Source organism: Mauremys reevesii, linkage group 4 (assembly GCF_016161935.1).
Source record: "Mauremys reevesii isolate NIE-2019 linkage group 4, ASM1616193v1, whole genome shotgun sequence".
NCBI lineage: Eukaryota > Metazoa > Chordata > Testudines > Geoemydidae > Mauremys > Mauremys reevesii.
The window spans coordinates 133564039-133585877 of NC_052626.1; the positions used below are offsets into that span (position 1 = coordinate 133564039).

Here is a 21839-nt window from a genome sequence, read left to right on the forward strand (position 1 = left end):
GAATTCGTGTTAGATTGGGGTCGAGGTGTACAAGAATCAGTTTCATTATTTAGTGTTTTCCAAAATGACATTTAATTGTACTGTACCTTAGTCCTATACTTTCTTCACCAAGAATACAGAGAGCACCTTCCATTCCAATGTACAATTTGACAGACATCTATGGAACAGTGCAGCTGAAAGAGGTTTTAGCTTGTTTCCAGCATTGCACTTCCTGTGTTAGTAGTGCATGAAGTGGCTTTCACCCTATTTGCAGTTGGGGATAGCACCTGGATAAGATGCCCCTTCTTGACAATTGTTTGTTTGATTAATAATGGCAACTTTAGTGAAAGGGAACATTTTTGCAATAGCCTAAAAGAAGGATACTTAATCCTGCTCTACATTAGCACCTTCTGGGAAATCTCCCTCTGGTGCAAACCCCTGGGTGGTAACAATGATGAGTGCATTAGCACAAAGCATGCGGGGTTAGATGACGTGGTGGTAAAAATGCCAAAGGCCTGTCTACACTTAGGCTGCCATTGTTATTAGGGCAAGGGTGGGTGATTTCCTGAAAAGTGCTAGTGTAGACACAGTTTTAGTGTGCTAGGGACCTTTCCAATAAGGTGCAGAGTGTTCTCAGCTCCACCTGACAGGAAGGGAACTGGAGTCATTCTGCACCATACAGAAACAAGATAGGAACGGAAAACTAAAGATGAAAAGAGAAGAATATATCTCCTAGGTATCAACCTATTCAGTGAAAAGGGAAAACAGACGAACACACAATTTTGATTTACTTTTTCTTAAATCTGCAATTTATAATTCTGGTACCATGATCACATAGTGCCTCACAGAGCTTACCAAAGAGAGAGAGACAGAAATACTTAAATGCAACCAGAAAAAAGAGGAAAAGAAATCCGAGGCACCACCAGTTGGAACTATGTAATTTGATCTTTCAGAGATTTTTAAAATTATTGTAAATTATTACAAAGATTTTCAAATGTCTAGTGACTGGGAGATCCCTTAAATGGGATTTCAGAAAGTGCTGAACAGCCACCTTCTGAAAACCAGGCCCCTAAAAAAGTGTTCCAGGTTGGGCCCCTGAAAGCACTAGTCTTTTCTGAAATGGCCACAGGCAGTAAATGTACAGAGGGGGCTGAGGAGAGGGCATATGCTCCTGTGGCCTTATCAGTATGTTACTAGCACTCCTTGAGGCATATATATCTCCATCCATCTGTTACACAGGTAAAATGCACCACAGCTCAGGCAAATTGTAACAATGGATGGCATGTGAGCATCAGGGAAAGTCGATTTAATGGCAAAAGCAAGCTTGCTGCAGTACCAGGGGCATTACACAGCATGCTCCACAGACATACTACTGCGGGGGATGCATATTCAGCATTTCATGCTGTCTTTAAACTTCACAGCACCAGGATTTTCAGGCTTCTGGGGCTTGATCTTGCAAAGTGCTCAGTGGCAGCTTCCACTGACCTCAGCTCAGCACCTTGCAGATCGGCGCTTCAGTGTTTTGGGAATACATATAACGATCCATTTGGATGAAATTCGCTCGTGTAGAGACCCGGGAAAAGGCCTAGGCACCACTTAAATCCTAATTAAATACCTACTTCAGTGGGACTTAAGCCCTCCAGATAGGACTTGGGTGGTGCCTACGCCTTGCACTGACCCTTTCCACAGGGGTGAACATTTTGTGGTACAGAAAAGGAGTGGGGTTATGAAAGGAGATGGATATTTCCAGAAAATAAATCTGTTTTCTGGCCATTTCCACCAGTTTTTCCATGTTGTGCTTGTTTTGTGTCTCCTTAACATTCCCTCCCCCATCCCACAGCACTTCCCTTTAATATAGCATGTATCTAATGGCTGCAGGTGAAGGTAGGGAGATGAGGAGGTGTGGAGATCAGAGGCTTTTTCCATTGCTCCAATTCTCTTCTGCCATTTCAAGTTTCTCTTTACTTTTTGGCAGGCTTTGTATCTACTGACAGCAGCCTCATTGCTTTTCATCTCTATGCAAATTACCATCCACAATAACCTAGTTTCAGAACACAGTGCAATGTCAATAAGTAGCTGCTTTGTATACCCCAAGTCGCTGCCATCCCATGATTCACCTCCATAGCGGCTCCTCTCCCCATTTCTTTTGTCTCACAGCTCGTGGGAGTTTATATGAGGCTCTGGGAGCTTGCTGATATCAGAGTTCTGAATCAGCTGGTAGAGAAACTCCACTTGTTTCTCATAGCCCTCAGTTGAGATCCTCTCATTCAAGCCATGGACTCTGTTAAAGTGAGAAGAATATTTTTCATTACAATATGCATGAGCCACCTACATGGGAACTGCAAAGCCAGTCCAGACTGCTGATTCCCCAGTTCTCTTTATAAGGCTCGGGAATGTCAGGACTTAAGTAGGAAACAGTGTGAGACAAATAAAAATCTACAGAACAATGCACTTCAAGCAAGATCTTTTCCTGAGGCCAGCATAAATGGCTTACTGATTCTAAGGCCAGAGCACAGTGGGTAAGACCATGGAGTGGGTAGATAGGGCAGGAAAGTGGAAGGATAGCAGGCACTGTCGGTCCCTGCATTAACATACCACAGACCCTTTGAGTCAGAGTGCAGAACAGCTACCTGGACACACTGCTCCTATTTCAGTTACACTCGCATGGAAGATAAAATTGATACGCTAGCAAGTGAACCAACTCCTAGCACGGTTAATACTTTTGTATTCACATAACTCCCAGCTTTAAAAGGTTAATCAAGTGGGAGTTACATGTTTGTGCTGGCATGTGGACATCCATATTAAATAAGGGCTTCACACTAGAACCAAACCTTTCAGAACCCAGAATTGTATTTGTGATCCAGCCAAGTTCAGCTGTCCCACTGGAAGGGATGTTTGAACCAGGTCCTGTCTACATTTTAAACAGAGACGAACTGGGACTAATTCTCTCCCACAGCAGTTCTCACCCATTATGTGTGCAGCACCCAACGCTGCAGGAAATGGGTGGCTTTTGTGATTCTGAGGCACCCATACTGCCACACCACAGTATACAAAGTTTGGTTTCATTCTCTAGGCCAGCACATGCTAATTTTCTTTAATAGTAGTCCCTAGAGTATTCCCCACACCAGCAGAATACAATACCTTGGTAAATCATCCGGTTTAAAGACCAGTGGGTTAAATCGATAAATGGCATCTGTGAGATTAGTGAAGTGCCGGCTGTCTGTGTTTCCAATACAAATACCTGGAAAACAAACCCATAGGTCAGGTTGTCTCAGCACAAGTGAAACCAATTAGCCTTCAAGGAAAAAGGCTTTGCTGATGTTGCATTTCTACACTTTGAAAACTTAAACCCCTTTTGAAATCAAATTATTGTTCCCACATCAGCACAGGAAATAAAGAATGCTGGAACTCTTTCAGCAATGAGAGGAGCTGAGCACCACACCTGGTTGGCTTCAATGGGAGTTGTGGTGCCCAGCATCTGTCAGTATCAGGCTCTTATTCTTCTATGTGTCAATTTCAAGCTTAAGTTCCTATCCCGTAAGCTGGGAAGCACCAGCGTGGAACAGCTTGCATGATAAGGGCTTTAGATAGTAAGGCACAGCACATAAGAAGAAAGATGATTTTGCCAGTCATGGAAGTGCAAACTGAAGTGCTAAGACGAGAAGACCTCCCCTGCCACTCCTTATATGCCTGAAGAGATTCCCTGGTATGTTTTGCAGGGAGACTCAATTCAAAGTTCATTGTTTCTGCCAGTTTCCTGTTTGCTTTTGTCTATTTCCACCATAACTCGCCCCATACACACACACACAGTTTAGAGAAGAGAGATGGAACCTAACAGAAGAGGGAACAACAGCAGTTTCCAGTCGTTAACGGCTGGGGTGGAGGGATACACAGAAATGGAAACAAAGCAATTGGGGTGGGGGGGGAAAGAGAGGAATGTGGAAGTATAAGAGGAAACAATAATCATCATGTGTTTGCTCTTACCTGGAGCTACGCTGCTGACATCAGGGAAAACATCCAGTAGGGTTCTTCGGAAAATCTGGACTCCAAAGGCATGATTATCCCAGGGGCTGGTAGGGAGTGGGTCAAAGGCTTCCTGTAGGTGTATCTTTACTCTGTCATCAGCAATAGTGTTTCGGACTATCTCTAGCACCTATGAACACACCCAGAGGAACAAATAAGCAAAGGAAATGAGAGTTTTCCTTGTGGATGTCTGTGCAGGTGCCAGTTTCAAGGCTTGCCTTGTAAATCAATTGCCAGCTATGACTCCAAATGAAGACATACGATCAGGACAGAGGCCATGTAGTGGCCTCATGGTGGAAGTCTGTTTTCCTCTTACACAATGCGCTCCTGGCATTAAAGGTCAAAGTACTTCCAAGGCAATCACTTATGGGTCAGTGCCTCAAAATGCCTTCCTTAACCCCTTCAGTACAAAAGCGCACCACCGTGTAGCTGGATCAGTCAAGTGAATGGAATCCAAAAAAGCTTTCAGCATGATTGTCCAGAGAGAGGGTCTGATATTATTCATAGTGTGGCAAAGTTCCTCCTCTCCTCTAGTAGGTCCTGCGCTTATTGGCGGATTTCCTCACCTCAGTGGTCTTCCCCTTGGATGAAACCCACAGTCTGGATCAACTCCTCCTATGTCTGATTAGGAGTAGCGAAGCTTGGGGGGGAACCCAGGCCCGCCCTCTACTCCGGGTTCCAGCCCAGGGCCCAGTAAATTGTAGCAGTCTCTAAAGTGCTACTTGTAACCGCTGATTGACCGCTACAGCTCCCTGGGCTACTTCCCCATAACCTCCTTCAAATACCTTCTTTACCCTCACCATAGGATCCTCCTGGTGTCTGATACGGCTTGATTGTATGGTGTTTCCTCAATCCTCCAGTAGTACACCCTCTCAGTTCTTAGTTCCTTATGTCTCTGACTCCCAGCTCCTCATTCACACTTCCTTTCTCTGGCTCCTACTCCCTTGACTGGAGTGAGATCCCCTTTTTATACCAGGTGCCCTGATTAGCCTGCCCTGATTGACTGCAGGTGCTCCAATCAATGTAGCTCTCTCTGGTGCCTTCTAGAAAGTTCTTAATTGTTCCCAGGTGCCTTGATTAGCCTGCCCTGATTGGCTGCAGGTGCTCCAATCACTGTAGCTCTCTCCTGTGCCTTCTAGAAAGTTCTTAATTGGCCCCAGGTGCCTTGATTATCCTGGAGCAACTGCCATTTTGGTTCCCATGGTACTAGGGATTTTCTTAGCCTGGGGCTAACATACCTGTTCCTCAGTACTTTTCTGTAGCCATCCGGCCTTGCTCCATCACAATAGATAATAGGCTATGTCAGACCTACTCAAGTGAGAGAGATCAGGTCACCTTCTAGTGGCTGCAACTGACAGAAGATAAGCCTTAATTCTATTACATAAGCATGTATGGTCCATGGCAAGATTCTCAACCATGTACCACTGGTACTATGTGAGCTCGATGTTTCATCAATTCACTTCACAAATTTTTTAAGGCGGGGGTATGTGAACCAATGAAGTGTGGGAGCCACTTGTCTATGGGTTACTCTGAAGCAAGAGTGACTCCCAAAGGCTGCTTAACATAGCTGCAAGACTATATTTCATAGAGGGTGTCCCTCAGAATCTGGGCTGTCTCCTGTTCGCCTCCATATTTAGAAGGTAGTGTTTAGAATCAAAAGTGAGTCTTCAAAAAGAGTCCTGTAAAACAAACCACTGAGGATCTCTCTCATTTATACTGCATTTATCACTGTGGTATCTGGCACATATAACAAACATTAAAGTAAACAACTGGCCCAAAGGGACAATCTCCACTGGTTACAGGCCCAATAAAGAAAAAGACACAGTGGACACATGCATCTTATGCTATGTGCTCAAAGGGAAAAAAATCTTGGATAAACTTGGCTCTGGCAGATTGCAAATTGCAGAACACTCCCTTCTCCTAGACTCTAAACTTGGGAACAGTCAGTGAGAGCTTTCTGATGGAAAAGACCTGCTGCAACAAGGGATAAGGTATTCTCAGCTGGCCAGGTGCCATTACACTCAGAGATTTACAGAAGACAACCAATAGCTTGACTTGCACCTGGAAGCATAAAGGAAGCCAGCAAAGAGCACAGATATTACATGCTCACATCTGTAGGCGGGCAAAATGTAGGCGGGCAATTTTGCACTATATGAAGCTGCTGGGAGGTCGTCTATGGGAACCCTAGGTAGAGTGTATTACAACTGCGCAGTCTGGAGATGGCAGAGGCAAGATCCACAATGCAGAGGAAAGCTTGTAATCTCCAGACCAGTCAACAACTGTCTATTTCAAAGGTATAGGAAAGTTAAGTAAATGACATGTCAGGGACAAATGTCATGATGAAAAAAAATAGGTGAACAAATGTAACATGCAGACATTACCTCTTCAACCTTTTGTGATGGGTGGATCCGAAAATTCACAGTTGCTTTTGCGGAAGGTGGGATGACATTGGACTAGGGGAAAAAAGAGGCTCAACCAATACAAAGAAAGCCATAAGCAGAGTCAAAGGCCAATCACAGAATTGCCACTGTAATACTACATCAGCCTGATATGCACTGCTGTCAAAAAGTTTAAACTATTGCTCTTGCAGTTCCAGGGCTCACAGTGTAAGGCCCCAACCAGCTCCTATTGAAATAAACGCCCAAACCTTCCACCATTTGATCACTGTAAACATTAGCCATTTACCACACAGGTAGTTATATAAGGATTAGGCGCTTTTCATTTAGAATTTTTTCTCTATGTGAGAAAGGGCTTGGCATTTTTTTTTTAAATAATAACTTCATTTTATCTGATGTCACTCTTCCAAAAAATCCTCCTTTATAGCTGAGTCCATTTCCCCAAAGCACACCAGGCATGACCCATGTATGTCACTTAACAGCATAAGCAGAGATACAGAATTCCTGTTTTCTACAAAATATATTTTATACTTTAAGTATGCAAGTTACACAGTCTTTGAACACACACAGTAAAAAAGCAAACATGTTATTTCTCTTTTCACCACTCAGTGTCACTGTTTACCTATTACTTGTTTTCTAGACAAATGATCCTTTTCAGTAAAGATTTCCTTTGAGGAATGCAGAAAGTAGGCCCAAACTATTAATTGCTCTCTCTGGTGTTCCAGAGCTGCAATTCTCAACCGTGCAGTTTATCAGGTTAAGACCTTGACTGTACCAGCCAGAACCTGCTGCCTCTCACTCTGCTGTGCTTGCTCTAACCCACTGTGGAGTTTAGGGATATCAGTCTTGTGATCATGGGACAAAGGTCCCATCTATAGTAGGAAGTTGTCCTGTTGCTGACATTGGGTGGTCCAAAGTCTCAATCACGCACTGTGTAACAGGGTTGCAAATGTTTTTTATCCTGTCTACATTAGCACTTAAACCATTTTCAGCACCAGTTTAGAAAGAACTGGATAACAAATATTGTCATCAGTGAAACAATTTTCTGTTGTAAACCCTAAGGTGTGAACTGGGCTATACTTTCAGTTGGACTGAGGTTGGCAAAGCATGAAGGCCCAGTATAGAGGCTGAGTTTAAAATTAAGTGTAGGAGGAGACTACACCAACCATTCATAGTGGTACATCTAGTAGTATGTGGGAACCACCATTCTAAATAATACAAGCATTCTCCTCACGCTACATGGAGGAAAAATCAAATGCACACATGAAGCTACCTTGATTCCTGCATTAAACATGGTGATTGCTGTGGTGGTCCGAACCAAGGCATTAGTGGAGGGCTTCTGCTCCAAAATTCTGCATGAAAATAAGTTTTTAAAAGGAGTTTTGTATTTATAAAAGATATAAATGACAAAAGTGAGAATTAAATTGATTAGACCAACCTATGCATTAACAGAGCAGCTACAGTATGTTTCAATTATTAATTAAAGCAAGGTAAATGCTTTACAGTCTGATAAACTGAGAAACAGGATGGCTGATTCCCAGGGAAGATCAGGCTTATTGGCAAGAAAAATAGAAGACCAAAGTTTCTAAATGGACATTGGTTCCCATATTTCATGGGGGCAGAGGCTGGGAATGTGAAGAGGGGATGTGTTCCCTTTACCTGCTGACGATAGGGGAGAACAGCCACAGGTTGGTCATGATGAGATTGAGAGGAAAACGGAACTAAGTGGCAAAAGAAAACAAAGATACACCAATTATCAAAATTCCAGCTTTGGAGACCGAAGTGATGTCACGACTCAGAGCAGAACACAGGGCTAAGGGATCACTGCTACGTACAGTATAAGAGGGATGCTGCAGAGGGAGAACTATTGCACTTAAGCGTTGAATTCTCCTGAGTTAAATGATTTTAACAGAGACTAGGAAACCCTCCTAGGTAATTTGCGTCTGGGGCTACTTTTAATTTATTAACATTAATTATGTGAAACTTGAGAATGAAGCTACAGTTGAATACTCACCTCTGAAGCCAAGTGCTCAAGAATCATGATTTCTGGTCCATGGCCAAACAGATTGGGCATGGGATTCTGCTCCAACCTACAACAAGCAAATGAGCATTTGAAAAAAAAAAACTCATTCTACATTTTTGCAGAAAACAGACTGCATTCATAGATTTGACCAAGAGCCTGAAATGTAGCCATATCCCTCATAGCTCACAAATCAAGAACAACTTCACCCCGGATTTCAGAGCATACCTGTCTCATCCAAAGATATTCTTTTGGGGAGGATGAAGAGCTAGCCAAGGTTGGCTCCCAATAGGAAGGAAGGGACAGTAAGGGAGATGTGGAAATCTATAAAAATGGTAGGCCAAAAAGCTAGCAAGTCTCTCTTTATTTCAGGCCCTTCTATCAAACAACACCCTTGCTCCCATCAATCTAGTCTGTATCCATTGGGATAGGGAGGCTGAGAAGCAGGAGCACTACCTTGTACCAGAACCTAGGGGATATAACATTTTGATACCACACCATGTTTATTTGCCTGCATAGATATCACCTGTAGGCAGCAGATACAGTCACAAAAGATTCTTGGAGAGAAATTCTGGCAACAGACAAAAGGATGGAACAAAAATAGATTCATGTCACCTTTGCAGATATCCAAATTCTCGGGCTACTGAGTGACATTTAGGCCCCTGGAGTAAGTCTGAGTAGCTCAAATGATGATCTAATTTATGCCTGGCTTTTCAGGGTCCCTAGGGACCATTCCCAGGAAGTGTGAATAGCTGGAGTGCAGAGGTGCTCCAGCCACGCCCTCTTCCCCTGACCACAACCCCTCAAGCCAGGGGTTGCATATCTGCACACTTATATGAGCCATAAGCTTCAGTTTTAAACATACACAGAGAGGTACAATATATAGCACTGAAGTCAAGTCTGTTTACGGAGATTTTGCATGACAATCTTAAGTCTGGTACACAGCCAGGTAAACTCTCACCTGGACAATGCTGCTGCAAGAATACCAATACTCGTCTCCTTAGGAGGGACAGAGGAATGACCTTGCTCTTTTTCCACGCTGAAGTTCGCTGTAATTGAACCCTTCTCTGTGATAGCTATTCTGATGAACAAGAAATAACTTCATCAAGCCGATTCCAAATATTACATAACCGGAGTTCTTCAGCCTCTACTGACTGTAGACAGAGGGGGCTGATATGCTTATTTTTTAGAACCAAACAAAAATACTCTAACAGCAGCAGCAACAACAAAAAGCATTTAAAGCCACACTTGAGTGGTAGGAGCATTGTGGTCTTGGCTTTTTCTCCAAATTTCACATCACACAACTACTCTTGCTCTGGCACAGCTGCAGTACCCTGCTTGTGACAGCACTGCTCAGAGACTGAAAGTAAGTGCACTCGGAAGGCTCTTTGCTTACGTTTTGTACCAGGGCTGCAGTATTAGTGACAGACCAAGTGTCTTAAAAACAAATGTCATTTAAGTATAACAAGAGCCTTTCATGGTAATTAAAATGAATTAATGTTTACAAACACCTTTGTGGAGGTAGACAATAGGAAATACTTATCCTATGCAGTGTTTTTAAAACCTTAAATGATAGCATTTTAATTCTTGTTTGATGTCAAGGGCCAACTGCTGTCTTATTAAATCTAAACTGCATTCATATTTCAATATATAGGTATCATATTTTCCACTGGGAAACTGGCCCATGCACTTGTCCCTTTTATATGCTCCCACAGCCAACACTAAGATTATGGGGGTCTCTTTTTGACTACAGTTCTGCATGAAAACCAGAATGCTCCCCACAAAGACTAAATTGCAGCTTTGGAGAAGGAAATGGATTTGTAAAACCCCTGTACGCCGTCAGATATGACCCTTCTACCAACAGTGTCTGATAAAACAAATGTGATAAACATGGGCACTGTCACCAAGTTCTTTACATCACAATTCCACATCCTGTTAGCGCCTGGTTGTCATTTCCCTGCTTTTTATAACAACAAATAAATGAGACTGAATCATCACAGGGCTTCCTAAATTAACCTCCAGGTGATATTTCAGCGAGGCCATTGACGGATCCCAGGTCTTCAGAGGATTGTCTACCACAGAGGGAAAGGAACAGAATTCATAACTCAACAGATACCCCATTTCCTCATTCTTTCCTACTCAAGATAAAGGGTCACCCTTGCATTCCCTCAGAGAAGGTATGAATCAAATTTACAAGCTGCATACCAAAGACAAACTTCACAGCTAAATCAGGGTCGCTATCTAAGCCGACCAAAGAGAAATAGCATTGACTGCATGCCCTCATCCTGCCATTTGCACAACCAGCAAATGGCAGTCAGGAGGCTGAAACACGGATTGCCACAATGGTGAACCAGCCTCAGGTTCTGCTGCCAAAACCTTAACTGCACATCAAAGTTACTAAATTTTTATCTAAAGAAAAAAAAATAAAATCTCTGGGCAGCTATAAATGACAGTCTAGAAGATGGCTGTGTATAAATATGGGCATCTCCATCCTCAGCCCTGTGACTCATCTGCAACCTAGCGAAACTCACCTACTCAAGTAAACAAAGAGGTATAACAACAGTGTGATTGGTGGGATGAAAACCTAAGGGTGGGTTTCCCAGCCAAGTGCTCTATGCATTAGCTAAGGATGCCCAATCTTTGCAACACCGAGGGCTGCAATGAAAATCTGACAGGAGCCTAAGAGCCACACACAAATGTATGTAAGTATGTAAATATACTTAATTCTTAAATACGCACACAGCCCAAACATTTGCTTGTATTTATATTTTCACTGAGATGAACAGAAACTGCAATCAAGCCACCAGTAATAAAACCCTGTAGTTCATTGGCTGTGTCATCACCAAGGAAGAAAAGAGCAGCTGCCATAGAGGGCCTTTATGTTGTATTATGGACACCGCTGCATTAGTCCAAACTAGCAGACTCTCATACTTACCCATAAAGCCAGGGATCAGGCTCATTGTGTTAAATTCTCTTCTTTTCTTACTTACACTGCTACTGGCGTCTTTATTCCCTCCAAGAACCCATCTAAGATAACGCTTCCCTCATCTAGCAGGAAAGAAAGCTTCACTCCTCTAGCTTTCAGCAGAGCCGCAATCTTCATTGCTCCCTTATGACCAGATACCTACAAGAGTCCAAATCAGAGGAATTGCCATGCTGAATCGCACAAGCAGTCCATCTAGTACAGTATCCTGACCCTGACAGTGACCAGTGCTACATGAGAAAGGTGCAAGAAACTCCAGAGTGAGCAATTATGAAATAAACTGTCCATGGGATGAAGTTTCTTTCTAACCCCTGTCAATTAGTGGTTGCTTATGCTCTGAAGCAAGAGAGTTTACATCCAGTCTAATATAACTGAAGATGTTCTCATTATTCATGAGAAGCCTCAATGCTACCCCACAGCAATGAACTCTACAGCTTAATTAGGCATTGTTTAAAAAGGTATTTAATTTGATCATGTCTTGGCTTTCAATTTCACTGAATGCCCTTCTTGTCTTTATGAGAATGGGCAATTCTGCTACCCTATCATTCTCTATTTCTAGCCCTATGTCATTAATGAAGACTCTGTTAGATAACACTGTTCACCTGGAACAATCAAATACATCTTAACCTGGATTTTCACATTTCACTCATACACTGTACTTTTTTGTCTGACAGCCATACCAAAGAACAGTACAGATTTACCCTTTTCCTCTCTCTCCACTGAGCAAAACCCTGATGCCCAGGTCACTGAGAGCTGAACTGTCAATATATACCTATGACTGCCGTGCGCTAAAGAGTGATTTGTCAATGCAACAATGATCATCAGAGGGTTTCACGGTAAATAATCCTTAGAAAGTTGATTTAGTCAAGTACAAGGACAATGCAGGCAACTGGCTATCCAAGAATCAAGCTGCTGTTAGAGGAGGAAACGAGAGAGAGACAGACTGAGAGAAGAATGGGAGTACTTGTGGCACCTTAGAGACTAACAAATTTATTTAAGCATAAGCTTTCGTGGGCTACAGCCCACTTCATCGGATGCATGCCGACTGAGAGAAATACCTCTTCATCATGTCCAATGCCAATATAGAAAGACCTGCGAGGTCTGTAGTCTCTTCTCAGCAGGAATTCTAGAGCTTGCAGAATACCCTGTGGAACAGAGGCAGCATGTTAGCCACTGTGTCCTTTTGCTCTCTGAGGTTGCAAAGAAGAGCTACTTCATATGACAAAGAACATGAAGATGTAAAGGAAATCCAGTACTTTCACAGTCCTCAAGCAGGCTTCATTCTTTTAACTATTGCAGGGTTTTTTTCACTCCATCTAGTTGATGATAATCATATTCTTTTGCAAGCACAATCCAAGAGATTTAATAATCCTTAAGACTCAGTGTGTTACATAATATCAGAATAAATATATAAAATAGTATAGGCTTGATCCTACTCCTACTGGAGGCCAAGGCAAACTCCAACTGACTTCAAAGGGATCATGATCGGGGTCTCTATCTCTGAAAACCCCCCACTTAATTGAGCCTTTAAATTACATCTAGACTGCATATGATATGGCTCTCGCTAGTTGTAGCAAACCCATTACTTTAATGAGGATTAACTTTTCATACAAAAACATTACTAAGGAAGAACAATGAAAAATAAGAACAGGGGGAATGAAGTTTGTCATCCGTTGACACTTGTGTTTTTCCAGTCTCATCTATTTTTTTTTCTTCCTAAACTGTGGTCATTGTCTAATCAGCAGTGGTTAGTTTGCATTTCTGCTGTCTTGCCAGCATCCATTTTGCCTCATTGCAATGGTTAATTTTGATTTAGTTGTTTCTGGGATTATTACTGCCATTCTCAATAGCTAACTAGTTCCAAAACAGAAGTTCTCAAATCACAAAACTATGGGACTGTTAATTATTTACCCATCAGATCCTGAACAAAAACATTCCTTAGAGTTTTTCATCACTCTGAAATGAGGTGACAGAGAAGACATACTATAGCAGAATTTTTGTTGTCCAGTGTTCCTCGTCCATAGATGAAACCGTCAAGTTCCTTAGCCGAGAAAGGAGGGACATGCCACCCCTCTTGGGAAGCTGGGACTACATCCATGTGTGCAAGCAGCATGTAGGGCATGAGCTGGGGGTCAGAACCCTGGACAGTGAAGAGATGGCTGTATCCCCCAATAATCTCATGTTGAATAAACTTGGTAGAAAATACAGCAGGAAAGACTGTTTAAAAATAAAGTCAAAAGAAGAGAGAAATATACAAAGGAGAAAAATCAGCAAGATCTTTTCTATTCCACCACCAAAATTATTGGGAATATGACACGAACCCGTTAGCAGACTGTTTGCCACTGACTTTAATGGAAGCATGGTCTATAGTGAATTTTAACACACATGGCAATAAGATACAAAGCTTGATCCGTTGCAGGCATCAAATATGCAAGCTTCCCTCAAACAGCTTTACCAAACTCTCCCAATCTGCAGTGGAAACCCTCACTAGAGTTTTGTCTCCCTTGGCAAAAACAGGACCTGTAATTCACCACCACTGCAGCTGTGTTGGACGATTGAACCTACAGACAGGTTTAGGCTTTTTTATCACAAGGTTGTCCAACTCTCTTCAGAGCAGGGTCATGACATGGAAGTAAAAAGACACCTATGCCCTGTCTATGCTCAGTTTCTATCATCAGTGGAGATACACCACAGTTGAACTGCAGGTCCCATTTTGGCCCCGATGGTAATACAGTTCCCTTTTGAGAAAAATCAAGATAAAAAGTGCTATGCCAAACACAGTACTATTCCATTATATTCAGAATCTAAACTTCTTCTCAACTTGTTGCCAACCTCCTGCCCTTTTATTAAAAATATGTAGGAATATAAATTCTGTACCTTTTTGAATATAATTCCCAAATTCTGCCAAGGCTGTTGTATTTTGGTCCTCTGGAGAGAAGGAAACGGTTTGAATTTTGATGGCACCTTAAATGAAAATATGAAGTAGAGGATTTTTGGCAATGATGACAATCAGTCCGACAGTCCTTTTAACTTTGAATAGGTAGGAAAATTAAGATCCTGAGTATTTTGTAGACTTTACAGATCCCAAGACAGAAGGGTAGAGGTGGTATTACCCTCAAAGAATCGACCAAATTTTAACCTCATTAAGTACATTCTGGCTACCCTATTAATGCCTGTGCAGTTTCATATAGCATGTTCTTCTTTATTACTTGTTCTAAATGGTTGTGTTTTGTTGCTGTGCATTGTTAAAAATGCTACGCTTTCCACTCTGGAAGCAGCTGCATTTCACTGGATTGTGAAGATTGATTCCTTGTCAACATAACGTTCTAGGATTAAATGCAAATATATTACTAGATGGGAATTCAAATATAATTGCACCATCTTTTTCAATAAGCTTCCTAATGCAAAACATTACTTTGGGCTTAAGCCTGAGTACACTCAACTCTCACTGAAGACAATGCTTAGCACTTCACAGGATCTTGTTGAGTGGAAAATGTGAGTTGCTTCATCAGGTTTATATGGGAACAGTGGGGTTCACTGAATCATCCTTTACTTCAGACAGTGCTGCTCCATGATGGCTCATAATGCCCCACTATGGACCTGCTCCTCCTCCCATCTACTTCATCAAGGGTCTCTCTAAAGATTTTTTGGTTTCTAATTAAAAAAAAAACATTTCCACCTGCTAGGTAATAATTCCACCAACTAAATACAGAAGAGCTTTTCCTCTATTTTAATAGTTGTAACTATTGTTTGATGCCTGTGTCTGGTTTTCTACTAGCTGCCAATCCTAATGTAATCCATATACCCCAGAAGTTTCCTGCAAGAGTCTTTGTGTCTGAAAGCACAAATACATTAACTCTATGACAGGATGCTTGCAAGGCAGGGGTACAAGATTTGAGCCAGAAAGGAAAAGGGGGCACTAATTTATTTAGTGTGGCAAAGGGTCATCTGAAGATGTACAATTGGAGAATGCAGACAAACTGTGTTTGTATGTAAGAGGGATGAGATATTGGAGAATACTGTCAGTGGGAGGAAACAAAGGCTGCAGGTGTGTGAAATTCTGGTCCCAGTTAAGACAAGAATATCTGCTGTGGGAAATCATAATAATTCATTTATTGCCTGGTTTCAGCTTTGCAGTACTTTCATTTGGCAAATTCTAAAACATTTATACAGCTTTCTGGGCAAGTTTTTCCCCTGACATCCACTCCAAATATGGTGCAGCCTAATGGATTCACCTACTTCTTATCGTCCCTCTTCTATAGACTTAATATTATGTTTATGAACAAGGGATGAGGAATGGGCCAACCAACAACAGTAATAGCACCTTTCATTTAAAGATCATCTTTCATCCAAAGTGCTTTATAAACTAAAACAGCTATACCGCTCTGAGACACCCAGGCCCCTGGTTGTGGAATCCCTCAATATCCTGTCTTCCTTTTTCATTAATATCTACATTGGACCACTCAGCAAAATTGTCAGAGTCAGGTGTCACTGATACACAGATGACACTCAGATGTCTGTGTCCTCCACTATCTCCAAGACACATCTCCAGGTTTTGCTCAGGATATCTGTTGAGGTCAAAGTATATGGCTGCAAATGTAAACATACCAGGTATTTTGAGACAGGCACCATGTCATGCGGTGCTAAAGAATCTTAACTGATAACAAGCAATGAATTACACAGAAGAGATATTAAAACAATATTATTCCCTTCTTTCATTTGTCAGCAGAAGAAATAAATCCTCTTTTTTTTTTTTTAAGAAATGATTTTCAATCTTTTTCTTCTGCAGTTTTTCTTTCTTCCCTAACACCCATAGCATGTACTTTCTGTAGTGCCATGGAAGCAGGGTGGGGAGGGATGTAATACACAAGTGAAGTGCCTTATGGGGATAAAGGGAGGTTGTCAGTTTCAGGGTGGTGTCAGCTGCCTCAGTTGCTGGAGGGCAGTCAGTGGAGGGGTGTCAGAGCTTGAGGATGGGTTAGCTGTTTCCTTAGGAATGTGGCAGCGTCTGAGAAGAGGTGCTGGGAGGGGGGCAGACCAATATCTAAGCAAGCAATAAGGGGCTGAATAGATGCTTAAAAGTAAAGTGACACAATGGGAAGAAGACACTAGTGGAGTGGGGGGGAATAGTGTCAGTTGAGCGCTAATGCTCAAGCAGTTTCTGTCTGTGCCTGAGGGTGCATGGCACACATGGGAGAGAAGTGCCCACTGAGGAAATTCTGCCAAGGACACCAGACTAGAGAGGTCAGTGCCCTGGGGGTCTTGGTAAATGGATGGCGTTAGTAGCTGATGAGGAGGCATCAGTACTTATGGGATTTCTGGGTGCTCAGTATCTTCAGGGCAGGCTCAGACCCTGGAGAATTCAGCTGGAGGATGAGTCCTGGGTGAAGGGGGGTTTCAGAGCACTAAATCTCAAGAGGTCCCTGGGATGCGGTCTTAGCCCTAGAGGAAATGAGGGGAGGCAGCCTAGTAGAAGTTGCTTGGGGGAGGGTCATGATGGAGTTTTGGTGGCGAGAGGTGGGGCAGTTAGAGAATGTAACTTTAGGGATCCAAGGGGGTGCACTCCTCAGCAGAGATGGAGTGCTGGTCCTGGGGTGGGAGGAGGGAGAGACTTAGCCACAAAGGCGCAGGGGCTGAAAATGGTCCATCATCAGGGCAGATCAATCAGGGATGGGAGGAGTGCGGGTATTTGGGATGGGATTATAGTCTACAGGATTTCTCAAGGGGTGGAGGAGGTTCTGCTGGTGGGAGCCTGCCAGGAATAGGGGTTTGGCCTCAGGTGGTTAACCTGGTTTATATGTGTGTATGTGGGGAGGGAGGTCTGTAGAAAGATTTAGTCTAGGAGCATGAGTTCTTGGGAGCAGTGTTAGTTTGGGGAATCCCTGGCAGGGGGGAGGCTAATCTGGGGGTGAGGGGTTGTTTGGTGGGAGAATGAGTCTGGGGGTGGGGGTCCCCCCAGGGGGTTTAGTCAGGGGCAGTTTCCCCTGGAGATCTGAAGGATAGTTTGAGGGGACCCCCTGGGTGGAGGTTAGTTGGGGGGGGTCCCAGGGTGTTGGCTGGGGGTACCCCCAGGGGTGGGGCATGGGGATTAGTTGGGGGCTGGGGAGGATTGTCTGGGGTCCCCCAGGGGTGGGGTGTAGTTGGGGATCCCGGGGGTTGGCTGGGGTACCCCCAGGGTGGGGTTTAGTTGGGGTCCCCAGGGGTTGGCTGGGGTCCCCAGGGTGGGGTTTAGTTGGGGTCCCCAGGGGTTGGCTGGGGGTCCCCCAGGGGTGGGGTTTAGTTGGGGGTCCTGAGGGGGTTGGCTGGGGGTCCCCCGGGGGTGGGGTTTAGTTGGGGGTCCCCAGGGGGTTGGCTGGGGGTCCCCCAGGGTGGGTGGGGTCCCCTGGGGTGGGGTTTAGTTGGGGTCCCGAGGGGTTGACTGGGGTCCCCAGGGTGGGGTTGGCTGGGGTCCCCAGTTGGGGCAGGGGTTGGCTGGGGTCCCCCTGGGGTGGGGTTTGGTGGGGGGACCCCGGGGGGTGGCCTGGGGTGCCCCCAGGGGGGGGGTGTAGTGGGGGGGCCCCAGGGGGTTGGCTGGGGGTCCCCCTGGGGTGGGGGTTAGGTGGGGGTCCTGAGGGGGTTGGCTGGGGTCCCCAGGGTGGGGTTTAGTTGGGGTCCTGAGGGGTTGGCTGGGGTCCCCAGGGGTGGGGTTTAGTTGGGGTCCCCAGGGGTTGGCTGGGGTCCTGGGGGTGGGGTTTAGTTGGGGTTCCCAGGGGTTGGCTGGGGTCCGGTGGTGGGGTTTAGTTGGGGGCCAGGGAGTCTCAGGGGCGGGGGGTACACGGGGGGGCTCCCCCGGGATGGGCTCTGAGGGGTCGCGGCCCCTTCACCTCTCAGCGCCTCCTTCAGCTCCTGTCTGTCGCGGGCGCTGAGCTGGAAGCCCAGCGCGGCACCCCGCTCCCAGAGCCGCGGGCCCGGCGGGGGGCGGAGGACGTAGGCCCGCACCAGCACCGCGGCCAGCAGGGCCAGCGCCACCCCGCACAGCCCCAGGCAGGCGGCCCAGGCCGCCCACCGCAGCCGCCCGCTCCGCTCCGCCATGCCGCTCCGCTGGCCTCGCGCGCCGCCCGCCAATCACCCGCCGCCACCTCAGAGACACTGGCCAATAGGCGGCTTCGTTCGGCCTTCGCCGCAAGGCCTGCTGGGAGTTGGAGTTCCCTGGCCCTGACAGCGGTTTCCGGAAGCTTGACAGCTCACGTGCCGTGCCCAGAGCAGGGGGCTGGAGCCGGGGCTCTTGGGGACCGTTCCCAGCCCCGGGCAGAGTGTGGGGCCCACCCCAGGGGCTGGGGTCTGTTCCTGCTGACTCCCTTTGTGACCTCAGCCAATCACTTCACCTGAGTATCCCCATGTGTAAAATGGTAATTGTACCTACTGGCCAGGGATGTTTTGAAGCTTAATTAGTCACACAGTTTAATACACATCGGGATCTGCAAGTGAACACCACCATAGAAGTGTATAATTCTGTATGCCTAAGTCATGTTACATGTGTTGTGTTTGTTGCTGCCGTTAGCAGCAGGAGGGCAAGATCTGTTCTCTAACATAACTCAGTTCTCGCTCACCTAAGTACAATTGCAGTGTACCTCTTGTTGGGGCCAGCAGACCAGGAAATCCAGCTATGGTATTAACACTATTTCTAAAATGAGAGAACTCTTGAGAAAAAGGTGCACCCTTGGCCTTTGCTGATAAATAACCATGTGATTTATATAGGAGAGTTGTGTAGCATGGATTCTATAAGAGTCATTAATTCTGCAAAGGTGTAGAAGCATACAGAAACTCTAGGATAGCACTGGTAAAATAAATTAACTATAGGCATGCCTAAAGCTTTTATCACCATACTACCAAGTAGAATTGGCATAAGGGTTCTGGGAAAGTGTACTTCCAAATCAGTAGATAAAGCATATGATCAGTCACATATTGTTTATTATCAAAAAAAGAAGAACCAAACCAATATTAAATTAAATAAATTACACAAACATTTTGAGCTGGTTATGCATCATGCAGGTATCAAATAAGGCTTCAAAGTAATTACATATTAATATCACTAGACTTTCAGAGACATAAAAGGTCATCGGAAGTTTAGAATTTTCCACCCCAGTGGACTCTCTTTCTGAGTTTCTCTAGTTCCCTGGTCAAGATACCCTGGAAATGAAGCTTTCTGAGCTGGCCACATAGAACCTTTGAAAGAGAAATGCAAGTCATGCTAACTTGTCATTCTGTTTTGTTCAGATTGGTGAATGTAGCCTTCGAAACTAATGTTCAGGGACCCATAGGCGTGTCAGGGTTCTACATCTAAAACATTTGTGCTACTCAGTAGCAAAATGGTGACAGGAGTTATGCTTTCAAAAATACCATCTGTCAGCGGCTGAGGGCTGCATTTGTCACCAGAATTGGCACTGGGCTATAGAAACCAAGAATCCCTCTACCTGAGACTTCAAGGTGGCAGAATATGTAATTATTGCCACTACTTTCATGGCATCATTCTTGACATCCCATCCGGGAACTGCAAAGGAAACAATACATCCTTTGCACAGGGATCTGTCGCTGTGAGGTTTCCTGTATTTGAACTGATACTTTGGCTGTCAGACCTATGGGACTGTGAACTGAATCTTTAGCAGACACTCTCTGATTCCTGAATTGCAATTAGGAATATCACTAATTCAAAGTTAGGTCACCACAGAGCTTTTATTATAATTAAAAAGTCCCTTGTTCCGTTGCACCAAGCTGTTTGTTTATTCAAAACAGCAAGAAGGAGGAATGTTCAGGCAGCAGAGAAGTAGACCAAGAGTAATTAATTATGGTGCATTAGCCTCAAGGATCATTTGAAATAATTAATGTTCTGATCTTAGCTTGTAGGACATGACAGTCCCAGCAAAATTATGATTGTCTCACTAAGGTCAGAATGAGAAGTAACCTTTTTTTAGTGTGTTCTTCTTCTCCCATCTAAAGAAAACTGTACTTCTATTTGTTTAATAATTTTCTCCTGCACCATGTAATCAGAGACTGAGGTAGAGCAGTGGTGACTTAATTAATGAGGTGCCACACAAAACCCAGGCAGCTCTGATGTTATAACATGGAATGTTTGCATAGCCTGGATGAGTCATGCAGCTCTATTTTCATTGCAAGTGGGGCATCATTTATCTGGGAGCCACAGTACAGCAGCATTTTCTTTCCCTGATAATGTTATCTCAAAGACCCTTTTATCAGGGTGGTTTAAGAGTGTTTTATGAATTAAACAGATTTAAAACCATATAGTAAAAACACAAAAGTGTGAACATCTTAGGTTATTAGAACAGAAATAACTTTTTTAAAGCAAATTTTCTTTGCATTTATTAAGGCTATTATTTATTTTTGCATTCCCCAAAAACAGACTAGTCAGTTTCACATTTGCTTCTAAGCAGTTTCATTTTCTGGCCCTTATGCTTTATCCCAAGGCTGGAAACACCACAGGGGAAAGTTTAAAATCCAGACAAAAAACTGTTTTCATCAGAACTTTAAAAATATCATAGACAAAATTCTGCTAATCTTAATTTGTGCAGAATTGTTTTTCACAAAACCTGAATTTGGGGCCTAAATGTATTAATAAGTGTCCCTTTAATCTTCAACATACAGTATTTTTCAGCGTTTACATATACTTTAAATGCATTTCCTCTAATCATAGGCTTCAGAGAATCAATATGGGGATGAAAGGAAGGAACTATAACAGAAAACTAAAATAGCAATAGTTATTAGCATCACTCACGCTTTTATATATAAAAGTATTAGGATTTTAAAAAAAAATTCAAAAGATCTCATCTGTCTATGGGTTATCGAGTCAGGCTTGTTTGCCCGAGAGGTAGATTGTCCTGGTGGCATCAGTTTGTGGTGATTTTTATTCAAATTCATATAACGCATGAGGGACCAGACACCATAGCAAACCCAGCAGATGAGCTCTCTCTTGTCACTTAGGTGATTACCTAAAATCTCTTCACCTTGAAGCTCCAAGTTTGGAGAGGTTAGTGCTGAATATCACAAGAGCTGCTGACTCCTGGCATACCCAAAATATGCTCAAACTTTAATTATACTGCTCCTGAGTTATAGCATCATCAAAAACCATTGGATGTTGCACTGAGCTAAACGGTCTCTCTCTCCCTGTCCCTGAATTTGCTAGAGATGGGCAAACGGGTTAGGAAAACCCGCTCACCCTGAAACACTTACCTATTTCCAGGGCTGCCCAGAGGGGGTGGCAAGTGGGGCAATTTGCCCCAGGCCCCGGGCCCCGCAGGGGCCCCCACGAGAATATAGTATTCTATAGTATTGCAACTTTTTTTTATGGAAGGGGCCCCCAAAATTGCTTTGCCCCAGGCCCCCTGAATCCTCTGGGTGGCCCTGCCTATTTCTAGAGTTGAATCTAAACTGAACTTTTTAGTAA

General features: G+C 44.0%; 1 protein-coding gene across 2 annotated transcripts; it reads right to left on the minus strand.

Moving 5' to 3' along the window:
• Positions 1 to 131: 131 nt before the first annotated feature.
• PM20D1 (peptidase M20 domain containing 1) lies at positions 132 to 18507 on the minus strand. Of its 2 annotated transcripts, XM_039537328.1 has the most exons (13): positions 18265 to 18507; positions 14279 to 14365; positions 13386 to 13618; positions 12460 to 12546; positions 11409 to 11542; positions 9380 to 9499; positions 8413 to 8488; positions 8058 to 8119; positions 7672 to 7750; positions 6384 to 6455; positions 3964 to 4132; positions 3121 to 3220; positions 132 to 2260 (listed from the first exon to the last, which is right to left on the minus strand). In XM_039537328.1, the coding sequence occupies exons 1-13, from the start codon at positions 18470 to 18472 to the stop codon at positions 2131 to 2133; spliced, it is 1557 nt and encodes a 518-aa protein (XP_039393262.1). In that variant the 5' UTR covers positions 18473 to 18507; the 3' UTR covers positions 132 to 2130. The 2 variants fall into 2 exon arrangements, with proteins under 2 accessions (XP_039393262.1, XP_039393263.1); XM_039537329.1 differs by lacking the exon at positions 9380 to 9499.
• Between the last annotated feature and the right edge of the window lie 3332 nt (positions 18508 to 21839).

Coding starts and splice junctions, on each gene's coding strand:
- PM20D1 (XM_039537328.1), bottom strand. CDS start 18,472: ATGGCGGAGCGGAGCGGGCGGCTGCGGTGGGCGGCCTGGGCCGCCTGC. Junction 13,619..14,278: donor TGGGAATTATATTCAAAAAG/GTACAGAATTTA, acceptor ATTTTTAAACAG/TCTTTCCTGCTGTATTTTCT. Junction 8,489..9,379: donor CTTGCAGCAGCATTGTCCAG/GTGAGAGTTTAC, acceptor TGCTTGTTGTAG/GTTGGAGCAGAATCCCATGC.